Raw genomic sequence first — 17553 nt, forward strand, 5'->3', positions numbered from 1 at the left:
TCAATAGCTAGTTTGAATAGCTAAAGTATAAAATAATGGTTAATGTGGTTAAATACTAAAGTGACACAGATGCTTTTTGCACCTTTTCTTTTAAAAAGCTGCAATTCTAAAGCTGCTATATTTTCTTTGACATTTTATAAATGTATTTATTTGTAAAAAAAAAAAAACCTTGTTACAATTGTTTTCATTTCTACTTGTACTGGTCAATTATTAACACTATAAGCTATTAACACTATATAAGCATCAGGAGCCATACATCTGGCTTCATGCAGTTTTTCTTCTCTCTTACCATTATGTATGGCAACTAACTGGATGAAATTATGCTTGAAACTGTATCCAATCAAAGTGCCACAAACACATGTGCACGTGTGTGTGTGTGTGTGTGTGTGTGTGTGTGTGTGTGCGCGTGCATATGCATGTCTGTATGTCGAAAAAAACGAAGACAGTTTGTTTAAGGCGCAAGTTTGTACATTTGTTACATCACTGATAAAGCTTTCGACGGTTTTACAAACCCCCTCAAGGAAATGTTCACATAAAAGCATACAAATAAAAGTAGGTGCATTACAGCAGTGGTTCCCACACTTGCCCGGGACCCAAACTGGTGAAAATAGCAGATCTACAAGCACACAACACGCCGCTTTGCGCCGTGCTCACTTTTTTTTTTTAATTCTTGGATTTCTTTCACAAAATTATTTTATATATATATATATATATATATATATATATATATATATATATATATATATAATATTTTAATCGTTTGAAATATGCTTTTTCAAATGTAGTAAAATAAAATAAGGTTTTTACTCAAGTCGTGACCCATAAAAATTGGTCCATGACCCAAAAATGGGTCCCGACCCAGTGCATTACAGCAATTCACAACATGTATATGCTGTCATATCCCAGCTGTCATATAATGGCATACATTTCTATTATCATAGCATAAATACTAAATTAAATACCTCTAGTGAATGGAGAAGCCAGTAAATACATAAATAGTCATTTTTGTAATTTGTAAGTAATGATGCATTTCAGAATTTTCAGTAATTTGCCACTTTCTCCAGAGTCACTGTTTCTGTTCCAGAACGACGGTACAGTTTGTCAGCGTGATGATAAAAGCCTCCATAGGCTATACATTACATCAAGGAAGTCAAGTGGTTAGGAACGTGAGTCATGTTGTGCTCAATGCTCATACAATGATACAACAGAGGGAAGCTGAACAAGGCAGTCCAGTCCAGCACTGAGACTTGAGATATTCCTTGCTCATGAAATTGTCTGTTTGCGCCTGACATGGAGGGTCACCCACATGAGCCTGTTGTAGAAATTAGTGCGCAGTCTTCAGTATGCAAGATGGAGAAAAAAAAATCAGCGTCTTGTTCCATCACAGACTGTGTTAACCACTTTTGACTTGGCATCCTTGTTTTGGGCATGTCATTACAGGCCAAAAATGTTCAACATAGCTAGATCGGCTAGATCTACAAGCTTGCAGCGTGTCACATCGCGACACATTGTGAGCTTGTAGATCGGCTATAGTTTCGATTAAGATGGGGACACTCAGCAGTAGACTGACCAATAGATCAGGTTAAAGAAAATGTAAGAACCGGGGAAAATAACGCGAGAGTACGTGTCTATGGTGTGAGTGTTCTCTATCCGGAACCGGAATCCGAGAAGGCCTTTCTTTTTGGTGGCCTTATTGGACTCGGTGTCCAGGGCCAGGTGCACCACCATGTGCTCCGGCTGCTTCTCTGGCGGGTCCTCCTCGCTCACGTGTCCGGGAGACTGCGTGTACCCGGCCAGGCTGTTGGTGTCCACCTCACTGTACGTCCCGTCCAGCATCATGGTTCTGGCGTGGGACATGCCACAGGTACAGGGGAGTGCCTGTGACGCGGCCTGGGGGGAAGGGGGGGGGGTAGGGGGTGTATGAGTCACAGAGTAAACAGATTATGGTCATTGGTCATGTAAAGAAGTCGAGTATATATGCCCCAGATTTGAATCACACATTTCACCAAAAGCGATTTCACTTAGCGGTGCCACAAACGCTAGTAAAAATGCCACTGTTTCTTATAGAAATGCAACCAAATTGAATACAAATGATCGTGGGTGTCGTGTGACAATGAGCACGAACAGGTTTGACATCCCATACTGACAAAATGGCATATATCATAAACACAACATACAATTAACCCCATATTCGAATCCTAATGTTGTGGGCCTCGACTCTAGAGCAAACCTTCAAAAGCACTTTTACGCTTGGGGAACCACAAATGTTAAAAGTTGTAACCTATACTGTGAATGCTATTTCTACCCATAGCTTCCTTTTGTCCTGAAGCCTGGTATAAAAGTTGAAAATACTGAAGTAGCACTCATTAGCCTGTGGTCCATGAGCCCTCTGGTGGCCAAAGCTTTTTTTTATTTCTATCATCTTTTAATGGTTGGGGTAAGGATATTAGAAGTTATGAAATTGGGCAAATGGCACAGTAAATGGTTCACTCACTGTAGATAAAGTACAAAAATGAATAAAACGTCATCTATTCATACACACCACAAAAACAACTGCCATGCTTGTAGTTGTATCATCGGAGGCTGCTTGCTCAAATCAAGTCTGTGCTCTCTTTTAGTGAATCTGAGCGTGTTATCCATACCTTTATCTCCACACGTTTGGACTACTGTAATGCACTTTATATTGGCTTAAACCAAGCCTCCATTGCTCGGCTTCAGTTAGTCCAAAATGCTGCGGCACGTCTCCTATAACAGGAACTCGCAGGCGTGACCATATACACTTCACTGGCTGCCTGTTCGATTCAGAATTGATTTAAAGATTGTTTGTTTGTTTTTAAATCACTGAATGGTTTGGCACCTCAGCACTCTCAGAACTTATTGATGTTTATACTCCCCCAAGGTCACTGCGGTCTGCGGGCCAGTTGAATCTTAAGGTCACAAAGAAGACCCGCTTAAAGACCAGATAGGTGAAGCCCTTTCTATCGTAGCCCGCACATTATGGAATGCGCTCCCCTCCCACGTCAAACTGGCCCCTACCATCGAGACTTTTAAATCTCGCATTAAGACCCACTTATACTACCTTGGCTTGAGTTTTTATGTTTTGTTTCACTGTCTGCTGATGCTGCTTGATTCTTCAGCAATGTGTCACTGTTTTGGTTTTTTTTTACTGTGTGTTCTAGCTGTTTTTCTGTGATTTAGCTAGGAAATTAAAAAGGCTTAATATAGGCTACTACCCTTTCAACCTTTTGTGAGGATGAAAGCCCAGTGATCCCACAACAATAGTGGTGAAGAAGACTATAAGTGGAGCACACAACTCTTCTAGTTGCAGCTGTGACACCAGTAAATTAAGCTTCAGGCTCATCAAGGCAATATTCTGAAAGTGTTAATAGAAACAATGTGAAATATATTCTTTGATGAATAGCAAAACATCCAAATCAGTTAACCACTTTCAACCTGTGTCAAAAGAAAGAAAAGGGAAAGTACTGTTTTTTTCTTTTTAATATATTTTTTATCCCACGATTTTGTAACCCATTTTTCACCCCTGTGTCAATCATCTAATGTGATCCTGCATGGGCTCTACACACCCTCCACCAACCTAGTCCCCAGAAAGTACTGTTTTTGCAAACTGGTGAGTATTACCAGTAACACGACCTGACTTCGACCTAAAGGGCACCAGGGTGATGGCAGACTGCTCGGCGAGCGCTGGCGCTTTGGCATGGGGTGTACCGTGTCAGATCAACATATGGAATGAATTCTGTATTGGCCATATATGGAGCGTGTCTTGAGTGTACAGGGTTTTATGAGGTCAGATCAACATATGGAATGTCAGAACAGGTCAGCTCCATATATGGAGATCTAAGGGTGGCAGCGGGGGCAGTGTCTTGAGTGTACATGGTTTGATGAGGGTCCAGGTAGGGCCGGGCCTTAACTTTCGGGCCTGTTGATAACTCTAGTTTTCACCAGCTGCCGGGTACGGCTACACTAATAACTTTGGGGCGGGCCCGTCTAGAGTTTGAATGGACAGGTATCAGTCAAAAAGGGAGACATCGAAGAGGAAGGACGGGTGGGGTGGAATCAACATAGGTCAGCTCCATATATGGAGATCTAAGAGTTTGAGGTTAGATGTAGATGCAGATCTAGGTGATAATCCAGTCTTCTCCATGTATGGCTATCCAGGGTTTGATGAGGTCAGTGTCGTGATCGTCATATAATGGAGACGGCCATATATGGAGCGTGTCACGAGGCATGACTGACTGACGACCTTATGGTGGCGTGACGTGTCATGAGGCGTGATGGACTGACAACCATATATGGAGGCGTGACGGATCGACAGACGGACGGACTGACAGGTTTTCATATTAATCTGCGTCATACGGTCGCAATTAACGTAAGCCTACTTTGAATCATAAATTAGATTAATCTCATGAAAAAGAATCATTCCACCATACCTGACGTGGCAGAGCTTTCACTTTCTCTCTGAGCTTCCGTTCTTTTCCGTCCCTAACGGTGGTCAGATAGTTGACAGCGGCGTACTCCAGCACGGACAGGAAGACGAAAACAAAACTGACCCAGAGGTAAATGTCCACGGCTTTGATGTAGGACACCCTGGGCATGGAGGCGTTGACTCCAGTGATGATGGTGGACATGGTGAGCACTGTGGTGATGCCTGAACAACAAATTAAATGACATAGGACAAAACTGATATTATATCAAGTTTAACAGTGTCGCACCGCAGCGAGGAAATGGCCATCTACACGCTCACTTATCGCAATGTGATTTGTTGTGAGCTTGACACAATAGAAAAGGGCAATTACAGTTGTCTGTCTGTCTGTCTGTCTGTCCGTGCGTGCGTGCGTGCGTGCGTGCGTGCGTGCGTGCGTGCGTGCGTGCGTGCGTATACCTAGTGAGACTCTGGCTGGCACAGCCCTGCGGTCGATCCAGAAGGACACCCAGGACAGCATGACCATCAGAGTAGCAGGAAAATAGGTCTGGAGCAGGAAGAAGAAGATGTGTCGACGCAGCGTGAAGTTGATGTACAGGCGATTGTACCAGCCTGAGGAAGAGGAGAGGGGATGAAGGCTGTTCTTTTAGACGTTGATTCTTTTTATATTCATGATCACATTATTGGGGTAAAGGGGGACCTGGTGAATCCCACTGGGTGAAGTTTTCAGCTCCACCCGGCTGATGACTGCTGACGGTTCTGATGAGTGAGCAGCATTTCTCAATCTTTTTTTCTGAATCCAATAAAAATAATTTATGTTCTTGCTTATAAAACATCTCCAAATAACAGAACAAGAGGCGTTCTTATTAGTTGTTAAACTGTAAAAAACACAGACGAGAATTATGGAATGTGATATGTTGTTTATGAATCTGTGCCGGGCAGCTGTTTTTTCTCTGTTTCTGTTGGTAGTCGAGGCTGCCAGTTCCCATCAGATGTTATGTGTGCGGGAGATCCGACTGTTTCTGACCGTATGTACATATGTTTTAGGACCTAAGTCTAAGATGTACATTGTACATGATAGCCTTATTCCAGGAGAAGGTCTGTGGATTGAATTTCCACAGATCATTGAAGGTTGTTGAGTTGGCAGCCGCAAATATGTACAGCTCTCTATTGAAGGCAAAGGCTGCATCAAAGTCGTACAATTTGTCACACACCTTACTGCAGTGAAATTTGTTCTCCGTATTTGACCCATATCTTGGAGCGGTGAGCCGCAGCCGTGCCACACTCGGGAATAATTTAATTGGTTGATTTGACCCCCCAATCCAACCCATTGATGCTGAATGCCAGGCAGGGAGGCATTGGGGCCCATTTTACAGTCTTTGGTATGCATCGAACCCTGACCTCCCAGCTTCAGAGCATGTCGTTCATGTCGTTCTGGAAGAAGCTGTGCAGAAGGCGTGTTCAGGCAGAAGTTGGTCTCTATGTCAAATACTTTATTGTGGCGACTACTCCAGCTCCCAAACACAGACATCTTTGACCGATGATGTTGGTAGTCTGAAATGATGTAGTGTGGTGGAGTACCTCTGGTGTTAATTAATTGACCCGAGACCAGATTCTAGAAAATGTCTTCTAAATCATGAGTTTATCTGTATTTGGCCACGGACCCCCCATCTGAAAATATGTTGTTCCAGTTTCATGACATAAACCCTGAACTTCGAACATTCAGTGGATATTCTGCGGTCTGGGGTTTTCACTATGTTCTGAAGCCTTTTGAGCCACAATGAAAACAGGCAAAACCCTGAAAACAGTGACATCTGTTGGCAAATCACATTGATATGGGATTTAGTCAGCAGGAAAATCAGAGCTCTTGTTTGAGCCAGAAAACCGCAGACCACAGAAAATGTTAAAAGTTCAGTTTTTTTGGGTGCAATGTTCGCTGTGGCCTGGGCCATATAGCTCAATGGTCCAGGCACCTTGGCTGGTAATCCAGTCTGGCAGTGTGCCGCGGGTTCGACTGCCGATCCCGACGGCCTTTACTGCATGTCTTCCCCCCCCCCCCCCCCATTTCTCTCCACATTTCCCGTCAGCCTACTGTCTGTCCCTCCATAAAGAAATATAAAATAAAGGCGAAAGCCACAAAAAAAAAACCATTTATTAAAAAGAGATTTGCGCCACTGTTTCGGAACCACTGAGTTAAATGCGTCATTATGATGTGTGGCGTGTCCTGGCGTACCTGTGCTGCTGTAGAACGCCAGTCTGGAGGTGGTGTGGAACTTCTGGATGAGGAACTGAGAAAGGGAGATCTTGTCATCAGTGCTCAGGGACTCGTCACCACTCTTCCAGTACAGCATCAGGTCCTCGTCTGTGTACGCATCTGTGTAGCAGGACCGTATTATAATTAATATATTAGTGGGGCTTAGTAGCATATGGTATTCAAGAGTTTGGAGATGAGAAATAGGGCTATATCTTGCACCATCCCTTAGCCCTTATCCCTAAACTTATTTGTAATTTTTTACTATTTTGAAAAACATTTTAAAATAGTTCAAATCGCTGATCTACAAGTTCACAACGTGTCAATTTTTATCGGCTATAGTATAGGGATAAAGGGTAAGGCGTGCCCAAGATATATAGGGCATAGTCTTTTAGTTTCCCTAAAAGCCGGCGTCTTGTGTTTAAGAACTTACAGCTCTCCAGTTCCAGAGTGCATGTCTGTGAGTCCAGAGGAAAACGGCTGAAATCCATATTGCAGGCAGAGGTCACTGTGACCCTGGTTGAAAAAAACAAACAAAAAAAACAACACAACATACACATCATAAAAACTCAACTTTCTTGTGTTATCAACTAAAACTATTGGAAAACAGAATTTGACCTGTTCTAAGATTTGGGTAAAAGTCTGGTAGTCTGTCACTTGAGAGAAGAGCGATTCAGCATGGCTCTGCTCTATAATATAATATACATATACTGTAGTACAGTATATGCTGCTGTTTTTATCACTACCTGCATAGGAACTCTTCTGGCTCATTTCATTACTATTTTAACAGCTTTATGTATAATTATGATACATTGTATATTTCTCCATTACTGATACTAGAGCGGTGCCCGTTGGTCACTGGCCTACTTGGAACGATGCAAGTTGGAAATGCATGCCCCACTCAGTTATTATGGCTTTTGTGCTGGCTCTGGACAACCGGCTATCCGACGGACTCGACACTGCACTCCCCGTGGTGGTGTGGAGCACGTGTGTCCAATTTTAAGTCGGTGGGGCGAAAGATTCTCGAGTCAAGTGGATCTCACACACACACACACACACACACACACACACACACACACACACACACACACACACACACACACACACACACACACACACACACACACACACACAGTTGGAAATGCATGACCCACCCTGCAGTTATTATACCTGTGTCCCATTTATGCCCAAATATGAAGTCTATGCAAATGTCAGAATATCATTGTGATATAAGAACAGGCCAGCTCCATATATGGAGATATAGGGGTGATTAGGTGTGATCAATTGGCTAATTTGGGCCCTGTCCAGAGCCTGGGCGGAGTATTTTGTGGTGGTTCTGTGTATCTGATCTATATAGATATGGCATTGTGCCTTATTGTTATCTGACTTTGTTTTCCTTATTTCTTTATGTCTCTGTCATCTCTGATCTTCACCCTGTTCTCGTAACAGTAAAATGTTGGGAGCTTGTACGAGAAAGAATGGCACCCACTCTTTTGCAGTCTGTGGACTTGTGAAATAAAGTTATCACTGAATGTGATAGAATATGAATGTGTGCCACAATATCAATCTGAATCTGTACAACCACTTAAGCCCTATACTGTAGGTATATTGTGGCATACAGTGAACGCTGAAAATGTACACGCTCACCACATGTCGCGATGCCAAGCGTTGTGAGCTTGCAGATCTGCCATTTCTGCCAGTGGTTCTCAAAGTGGGGTCCGCAAGGATACCTTGAGGGGGTTCCAAATGGACCTTTACAGGTCTGTAACGCCGAGTGTGTGCACACTCTTAGAGTTATACAGTAGGAGTCCTTGAAATTAAAAAAGTTTGAGAAACACTGATATACACACTTTGTATTTTTTATTTTTTATTTAGGGGAAATTGTCACCTGTAATGACATGCCCAAAACAGGGACAAAAATGTAATAATGCCTCAACTCCTACATTCCAGGTGATTATCAGTAGGGATGTCCCGATCACGTTTGTTTTTGCTCCCGATCCGATTCCGATCATTTGATTTTGAGTATCTTCCAATACCAATTTTTCAATGTTTATAGAATACTTGTGCCATATCACAACAGTACAACATCCACCTCACCTCAGGCTGTAGAGCACGTGTCCGTCAGGGAAGACGCGCAGCATGATGTTGTCCGTGGTGGTGTCGTGGATGAAGGACCTCTTGGAGTGGACGAAGAAGACGTCGGGCACCCAGATCTTCTTGACCAAGCGGCCGTCGAACGTCATGCTCTTATTGGTGGTGCTGGGGAAGGCCAGCCGCTCGTCCTTCCAGTAGTGTCTCAGGTACAGCGTCATGGTGAAGTCCTACAGCCACAGGACGCACGGAAAATACACAAATGATCAGATGAAAGCAGTGCTGTAAAGTACTGTAAATAAGTACAATTCTGAGGTATTTTTTGAGTCGCACATTGTGAAACTGCTATTTTCACAAGTTTGAAAACTTTGGCATTCCTACAGCAGGGCTTAGTTATGGAACTGCCTCCCAACTGACAGTGACAAATGTAGTTTTCTGCTCATCCAACAGGCAAAGCATTGCAATTCTCTCTTGGCAGGGTTTATGATTATGTTGTACATGATCTTCATGCAGTACTACTTGTCAACCAGTAGGTGTCCCACCTGACAACAGGGTGTGTAGTGTGTACAGTGTGCATTTCTCAATGGAAGAGTAGGCCAGTCGATCTAAGATTTGACCCAAAATAAATTGCATTAGTAATCGTTCAAGGTTTTTATGATCCTTGTTCATCCAAATAACATGTTAAAAATATATTATATATTAAAATATATAGTATTTAAAAAAAATGGCCATAGCCTCTTGCCCAAATGTGATGAGGTCAGCACATTTGGGCACATAAGGGGAAGTGGCTATGGCCAAATTTAGCCCAAGGAGCGTTTTTCATGCAAAACTAATGCTTGGAATGGATTCAATCATGAATAACCCCGGACACATTACATGCTACTTAAAGCATAATTAAAATTTGATATTGTTTTGGCTTTATAGGTTTTTCAGTGGTGCAACCCCTCCCTTACGGAGCCATGTGTGTGGCTGGCTGGATGGGTGGCTGGCTGTGTCTGAGCACGAAAACAGCATGGTTGTTGTTCACCACCTGTGCGCAACCTAACACATGCACATATTAACTGTATGATGATTTCGGGTGTGCCAGTACAGAGTAGAGGGTACAGTAGAGGGACCCCAACATGGTAACTATGTCATTTATCAACCGTTTTGGACGCGGGGGCAGCACGCCGGAACCGGCCCGGCCCCCTGGCCCCCACACGGAGTTGCACCTGCACTTCACACGGGTGTGATTTTAATGGTACTCCAACTTTCAACCCCTGAATTTACCATGATCCACAATTTATGTAATACTCTATTTTAAGTGGTGCAACCACTTCATTAAGGAGCTATGTGTGTCTGTCCCTGGCTGGGTCCCTGGCAGGGTCCCTGGGTCCCAGGCTGGGTCTGTCCGAGCACGAAAATAGCGTTTGGTTTGTTTTCACAACCAAGTGCCACAGTTGCGCAGCCTAACACACACAACTGTATATATGATTATTTTGGGTGCTACAGTACAAAACAGTACAGTACAGTACAGTACAGTACAGTACAGTACAGTACAGTACAGTACAGTACAGTACAGTACAGTACAGTACAGTACAGTACAGTACAGTACTCTGTAATTTCCCGACCGTTTCGGACGCGGGGGGCTCACCGGAACTGGGCCGGCACCCTGGCCACGTTCCTGTGCATCTGGAACTTCCGGGACACCTACACGGAGTTGGACCACTCACTTCACACGGGTGTGAAGTGAGTGTTGCAACTCCGGCCTATAGGGAGATCAATGGAGATGAACTAGTGTATTATAACATATGGCTAAAACGATGTTTCGTTTATTAAAACAAGTTTAGTTTAATGCACACAAAAAAGCATGAAAAAGTTAAAGCTCTATATTCTGAATTCTGATAATCAATGCTAGATACTAGATAGTGTGTGTTCCATAAATCTCTCCGTCTCTCTAGCTCTTTAATGAATAGAAAATACATTGTCAGACGGATTGCCAATTTCATCCAATCAGGAGAGGTATACCCATTCGTCAGCTTCAGTTTTAGTGTTCCAGTTCCAATTTCTGTGTGTCATTAGTTCCACTTACTAGGACCGCCATGGTGCTGTTTGCAAATTAGCTACTTTCTTGCCTTGATCTCCTAAACCCCCTCTCTTCTTCCCTTTCTTTGTTTCTTGGTAAAATAACACGATGGGACAAAACAAAACTATGCACAAAAACTAATTTCACCCACTTTTGACTTTTGATTCTGAAACAAGCTGTATAAGCTTTTTTGCCATATCCTTTTGATTAGGGTGGGTCAGATGTATGTTAGATGTGACATGTGTTTTTATTTCATGATCATTAACAATGTCAATCAATCATCACTTCCACAAGTTGAGTTCCGTTGTTGGATAAAATTGGTATCCCGACCTGAACACGCATTTTCCTTGTTAATGAACAAACACCATACCTATTTAACACTTATTGAGTGATGCAACCACTCCTATAGACAGCTATGTGTGTCCCTGGGTCCCTGGCTGGGTCCCTGGCTGGCTGTGTCCGTCCGAGCACGAAAATAACGTTAAATAACAGTGTCACTGTTGCACAGCCTAACACACACATATACATATTAACTGTATTTGATGATTTGGGGTGTTACAGTACAGTGACAGTACAGTACAGTACAGTACAGTACAGTAGAGTAGAGGGACCCCCTGGGGACCCCCACACGGTAACTCTGTCATTTCTCAACCATTTCGGACGCGGGGCGGCTCGCTGGAACCGGGCTGGCCCCCTGGGCGCGTTCCTGGGAGTCTGAATGTTATTGTACTTTTTGTCCCAATATGTGAGGGCGTGTTTTTTCCTTTCTTTTCTTTTTAATTATCCTTTTCATTTCATTTTATTATAATTGTTTTTTTAAACACGCCCCCCTCATGCACGAGAAGGATAATATCAGTCAGCAGAACCAAGGTGTTTTCAATTAATTCAATATGATTAAAATGGAGTTCAAAGTTACAATGGGTTTATATAGGAAAGGGGGTATATCTGATCAAATGAATATCAAAATCTAAACACTAAATCAAGCAACGTAAAAACTGTCCCAAAGACCCACAAACCTCAGACATCAGCAACATTATGAAAATCACAAACATAATTGTCCGGTTGAAAATCACCTGGGTTTAGTGTTCTAGGCCTATAGGGTTAAGCAAAAACAAGAGTACTTTTTCCACCACTGTTTCTGCCTGCAAACCTACTGGCTTACTGCACTGGGATTACCCTGCTCTGACCCTGCATGTGCTTTCTGGATTATCAACATCACTGTTGTATCTCCATATTTCCCCTTTTAATATATTTCTGTAAATTACTTCATTGAACAAGTGTCGCACGAAAGTACTGAAAATCTACAAGCTCACAAACACGTCGCAATGCGATTATTGTTTTAAATAGTAATAAAAAAAGAACGCTTTTGGACATAAGAGGTTTACCCGACCACTTGTATGGATTGTTTAGTATGATCATGGTGTCGACATACTCTAAGCATGGAACATATGTTAACTGAGCGTGGAACATATGCTGCCAAGCTCACAACTGCACGTCACGCCGCGTTGTGAGCTTGTAGATCTAGGCTTTTTTTTCATTTATACTTTTCTTGGGGGAGGGGGGGGGGGGGGGGGCGGGAGAAACATAATGTGGAATAATTTTGAATCATTTCAACAGTCAGGCTGTCTTATGCCAGGCTGTCCCTGGCATAAGATATTTTCATATGGGGGTCCGTGACCAAATTACTTCAATCCCCCCCCATCCTCCATCCATGCCATTCTCCTCACATCATTACATAAAGGGAGACATGGGGTGGAAGAAAGCCTGCTGGGAGTGAGGCATTCTACTCTGGCACCCACTGCAGAGACTTGGTGTTATGTAAGACATCATGTTTATGTCTCTGAATTAATGGCTCCGAGGAACAACTGGTTTGTAGGCTTGTGGTTGTCAAGTCCGTACATTTCTATTTTTAATTTTACTTTAGTGCCTTCAAACTGTAACAACCAGGGCAGTATTTACCACTGGGCTGGGGGGGGGGGGGGTTTCAATGATGAAATTGTAATAGTTATTGTACATTTAGTTTTATTAGGATGATATTGCCGCTCCCCCCACAGATGTTTTCGGCCAAAACAAGCCTGCTGCATGGCCACAAGGGCCCTATAAATTACTCTAGCCCAAGGGCCTCAATTCCTATAAATCCGGCAGACTGGCACTGTCTGTAGCTGACTGACTGACTGTCTCAAGTATACTGTCCATATGATTTTTAAGTGGTGCAACCACTTCCTTAAGTATAGCTCTGTGTGCCTAGCTGGCTGGCTGGCTGGCTGGCTGGCTGGGTGGGCTGCTGTGTCTGAGCACGGAAATTGCATTTGGTTGGTTGTCACTGTTGTGCAGCCTAACACACACATACATATTAACTGTATATATGATGATTTCAGGTGTAATCAGTATAACTCTGTCATTTCTCGACCATTTCTGGAAGTTCCGGGTACCCACCGGGGACCCCCACACGGAGTTGCACCACTTACTTCACACGGGTGTGATTTTTTTATTTCAAAGACCACAGAGTGTACTATGCATTAGGCCATAGACAGTTGGACACCCACAACCATACAACTCTGAGAATTAGCAATAAGAGCTGGGGACCTGAACCGGTCCAAGACCCCTGCTGATCTACAAGCTTATAATTAGCATGTAGATAAGCTGTTTTCACCATTTATGAAACAGGGCGTTAGTGGTTCATTGTCTCCACCAGGCCGAAGGCCTAGGGGGAGAGTATGTTTTGCACTCCGTCCGTCCGTGTGTCCGTCCGTCCGTCCGTGTGTCCGTCCGTGAGGAGCTAATCTCGGCCACCGTTAACCCGGTCGATGCCAAATTTTGCACACACACTCCCTGGATGCCAACGATGAACCTCTGCCCCAAACTTTCCAGAACGGCCTGTTATAGCGCCACCAGGATGCCGCTTTGTGCAAAACAAGTTTTTGCACAGTACACCTACAGATTTTGTCCAAACATCACGCAAATTGGTACACAGTCTCTCTAGAGCCATTCAACGAAACCGGTCTTTCAGATTTCTCAGACTCCATCCTGATTGGCTAAGATTGGCTTCCAAAGTTCACAGGAGTGCTCAGTTTCAAACAAAATGCTGCAAATCATGAACACATCGCGTGATTTCCGTGAAATTGTGCACCCACATTCCCACTAGGCCGAGGACGAAATGCCACATGAACAATTTCAACTCAGCCTCAAGGTGGCGCTATAACTGGCCCAAAAGTGTTTTTACCTCTAACTGCACGGATCTGTGGATAACTTTGTATGCCAACTCCCTAGAGGCCAAGGAAAAACCTTTGTCTGGAATCTTTCACATCTGCTCTTTATAGCGCCACCAGGAGGCCCACATATGTAAAACACATTTTCTATTATTACTCCTTCAGATTTTATCCACATTTCACGCAAATCGCTACACATAATCTCCATAGTCATGTGATCAAGACAGCTTTGTTTGATTTCTCATATTCCATCCTGATTGGCCACGATTGGCTCCTACAGTTTTCAGGAGTAGCAAATGGCCACAACTCCTCAACGCAGCGTCCGATTGCGATGAAACTGTGCACGCATATTCCCACTAGGCTGAGGAAGAATCCTGGTGGAGACCTGTGCCGATTGGCACTTTATCTAGTTCAAGGTCTGGTTCCGCCCCGACACCAAATTTATCTTCTGGGTCTCGAGCTGTAGAAGTTTTGGAAGCTCTGTCTGGTTATCCAGCTGGAAACAACAAATGAAGGGGCTGTTGCTAAAAATGGCATATTTATCTTTGTTTGTTTATGTCCTCCATTATCCTGAGGAGGACTAAGAGAAGCATGTTGTTGCGTGTCATTGACAGAATACGATCTGGGTAAAGCTCTAGTGTAAATGATCCCAGCTCGGCTGGCAGCTCCATTGACGATGATGGGATACAGATGGTGCCTTAATCAGTTTACTACTCATGAGCTGACCAATGAGGTGTCCACTCCCATGCTGTTAATGAAGAATGGTTCTGTAATGCTTCGTTGTTAGTGTGCGTGTGAGTGCGTGCGTGCGTGTGTGCGTGCGTGCGTGTGTGTGTGTTTTAATGCTGCTCAACAGTGTCGCTTTAGGTCGCCCAGCAGTATTGCAGCTGTTCATACTATGAAATTCAAACATACATAGTCAACACACATACTCCAATCATGTACATGGGAACACACAGGGCCAGTCATTGGAGTGGTGTGCACTGCTAAACAAAAATGGAATTCACAACAGTAAACCATACAATATACAGTACAATGCAAACCCTGAAAAACATCAGCACCCTGAGGTGTCCTAACCACTTCAGCCCTACAGTGTATTTGTTGTACGAAGAATAGTGAAAATAGCTACAATCTCACAACACATTCCAATACAACACGTTGTGAGCTTGTCTGAAAATTGTTGAAGAATGCTGGAAAAAGTTAGGCATTTTCCAAATGTTTTCACCTACTGTATAATGGCATGCCCAAATTAGTGAAGCAAGGTTGAAAGCAGCCAAATACCAAGTGGCCAATTATAGGTACAGTAAAAGCAAATGACCATAGACATTAGATAGTCAATTCAAAGTACGTTTAAAACGGTGAGTTTAAAACACTGATAAGAGCTGTCAATGTCTCGCCCATGCCAGTGGGAGCACACCTGCACCTGGTTCATCTCTAAGTAAGCTCTGTGTACGGACCTGGACCGAACCCTCTGAATACGGCTTGCTAAACCCCTATCGGAACCGATACTCCACGTACGGCCTCTCTGGAACCCTGACCCTTTCCGACGACGTCCCTGCCGGGTCCCTTTGCCCCCCCTTTGCCCCCATTGCTATTTCCCTTCCCTAGCTTGATAATAAAACCTGTCAAAGATTGTTTTGGGACTGCCTGCTTTTGGGTCCTATTTAAGTCTGGTGCCTGACAGTCAAAGTAAGAAGACAGGGCATGCTTAGCGTCATGGGAAATATGGAAACACAATGTTTTTAATTCATTCTAAGCCTTTCATCGGAAAGGAAAGGCTGCTATATGTAGCCTAACTCATTTCCTTACCCGTAAACCTCCCGCTGTGTGTCTTAGCCGTGGCGCTAACAGTGAGTTTAAAACATTTGACAGCAACACTGATAACAAGAGCTGTCCATCTCAAAGTAAGAAGACAGCACAGGGCATGCTTACACAGTTATGAAATGGATCTAAACAGGTAAAATATTCCAATTCTGAAGGAGCAGAAGAAAAATAGAGCTGAGCAAAGTGCCTACCATAACTGCCTAATAATTGAAATAAATGCTGAATGAAGCCAGTGAATATGTCCATCTTAGTCAGAACAATGTTACGTACTTACGTTCCATAATTATGTATGTAAATTATGTTCTATTTTGTTCTACTATTACATTATCAGTGCCAGCCCTGCGATGGCTGTGAGCCTGTGAGAAGAGCACACTTTGTGTGTGCACAGCTTTGTGCGCGGTTTGGTTGACTAAAGTCGCATTCACACTCTAATTCGGTATAGACTCGATGCGAATGGGCGCATAACGTTTGCATATTTAACACCATAAAAATATATATACTTTGAGTAATATAATAGTTAGGACTTTAGGACGTAAACTGCACAAACACTTTATGCAACCTGCAACATTGTGCAAATGTGCGATGGAACCTAATCGCCTCCATTCTCTTCCTATATATCCTGTACACTGCATTGTTCGGGTGTGTAACCTTCAGCATAAGCCTATGATGGTCTGGCCATATTGCAATAACTATCTCTTCATTAGAGCACGTGTGTCCACGGGACATCTTTACGCGTTGCTGCGTAATAATGCTTTCTCTTTCCGTCTCGTGTGCCAAATACCAACTTCTTCATCCCACAATGCTAGATTCACTCCCTATGTTTAATGCGATTGCATTCACAACTGCGGTGATCCGCACTATTCTGCGTTTTGAAGCGAAACCCCCGTTTTTTGGCGGAGCAGAATGCAGTTCTTTGATGCGCATTAGGATTCGATTGAGCCTTCACACCTGCCAAACGAAGCCACTTTCCGACAAGTGCAGCAGGATTCGTTTTAATCGCATTAAAGCTTTCTGGTGTGAATGCGAGATTAGTCATAGACCGTGACGTATGCAGAGTATACGGTCAGTGGCCAAAGATAAATCGCTGTCTGCCTTCGTTGAAAATGTACGTTTTGTGTGTGTGTGTCTCACTCAGATCGCACTGCGACATAGACACGCGGCGTTACCTCTCCACACTGCAGGCGCACAAGCTTCTAGTTACATACATTTCATGAATTCCATATGCACAGCCATAGATCACTCCCATGCCCTCCTGCGTCGTTGAGTCATCACAAGTGCTTTAAAAGTTGTAGCGCTACACATACTCACCCAATAACGAATGGGTGCAACTTGGGTCAGCTATATTGTTCTCTAGTTGCACATCCATTTGAAGGTCGCTGGCAGAAAACGTGTATTTAGTCAATTATCTCCACTCTGCCAGTTCCCATGGGTTTCACATGGACCACATTCTCTCCACTTCCTCCAGTGAGCACATGCATAACGGTATAGGGTCCTTGAAATGAAAACGGTTGAGTCTCCTGCATTGCTGTGTATTGTCGATGGAAAGTTAAATGCCACTTACCATGTCTACCTCCGATATGCTGTCCAAACTCTCCACCTGCACGTCCACACCGACAGGAACAGCCGGGCCTGCATGAGGGTTCACAAAACAAAGTCAGTGTTGCCAAGCAAC

The 17553-nt window shown here is 43.6% G+C and overlaps 1 protein-coding gene across 1 annotated transcript in view; it reads right to left on the reverse strand.

The window, feature by feature from the left end:
• Positions 1-1303: 1303 nt before the first annotated feature.
• Positions 1304-17553, reverse strand: part of LOC310877262 (gamma-aminobutyric acid receptor subunit rho-2-like) — a gene marked incomplete at its 5' end in the record, with an annotated part of 38670 nt that continues 22420 nt past the window's right edge. The window contains 7 exons of the mRNA XM_083791070.1: positions 1304-1890; positions 4449-4666; positions 4901-5053; positions 6675-6815; positions 7126-7208; positions 8790-9013; positions 17443-17510. Coding sequence (XP_083647196.1) covers positions 1555-1890; positions 4449-4666; positions 4901-5053; positions 6675-6815; positions 7126-7208; positions 8790-9013; positions 17443-17510 — 1223 coding nt within the window. The 3' untranslated portion in view covers positions 1304-1554. The remainder of the gene's footprint in view (positions 1891-4448; positions 4667-4900; positions 5054-6674; positions 6816-7125; positions 7209-8789; positions 9014-17442; positions 17511-17553) is intronic.

This window comes from Protomyctophum parallelum (assembly GCF_964188405.1).
Source record: "Protomyctophum parallelum genome assembly, chromosome: 19".
In the NCBI taxonomy this organism is placed as follows: Eukaryota; Metazoa; Chordata; class Actinopteri; order Myctophiformes; family Myctophidae; genus Protomyctophum; species Protomyctophum parallelum.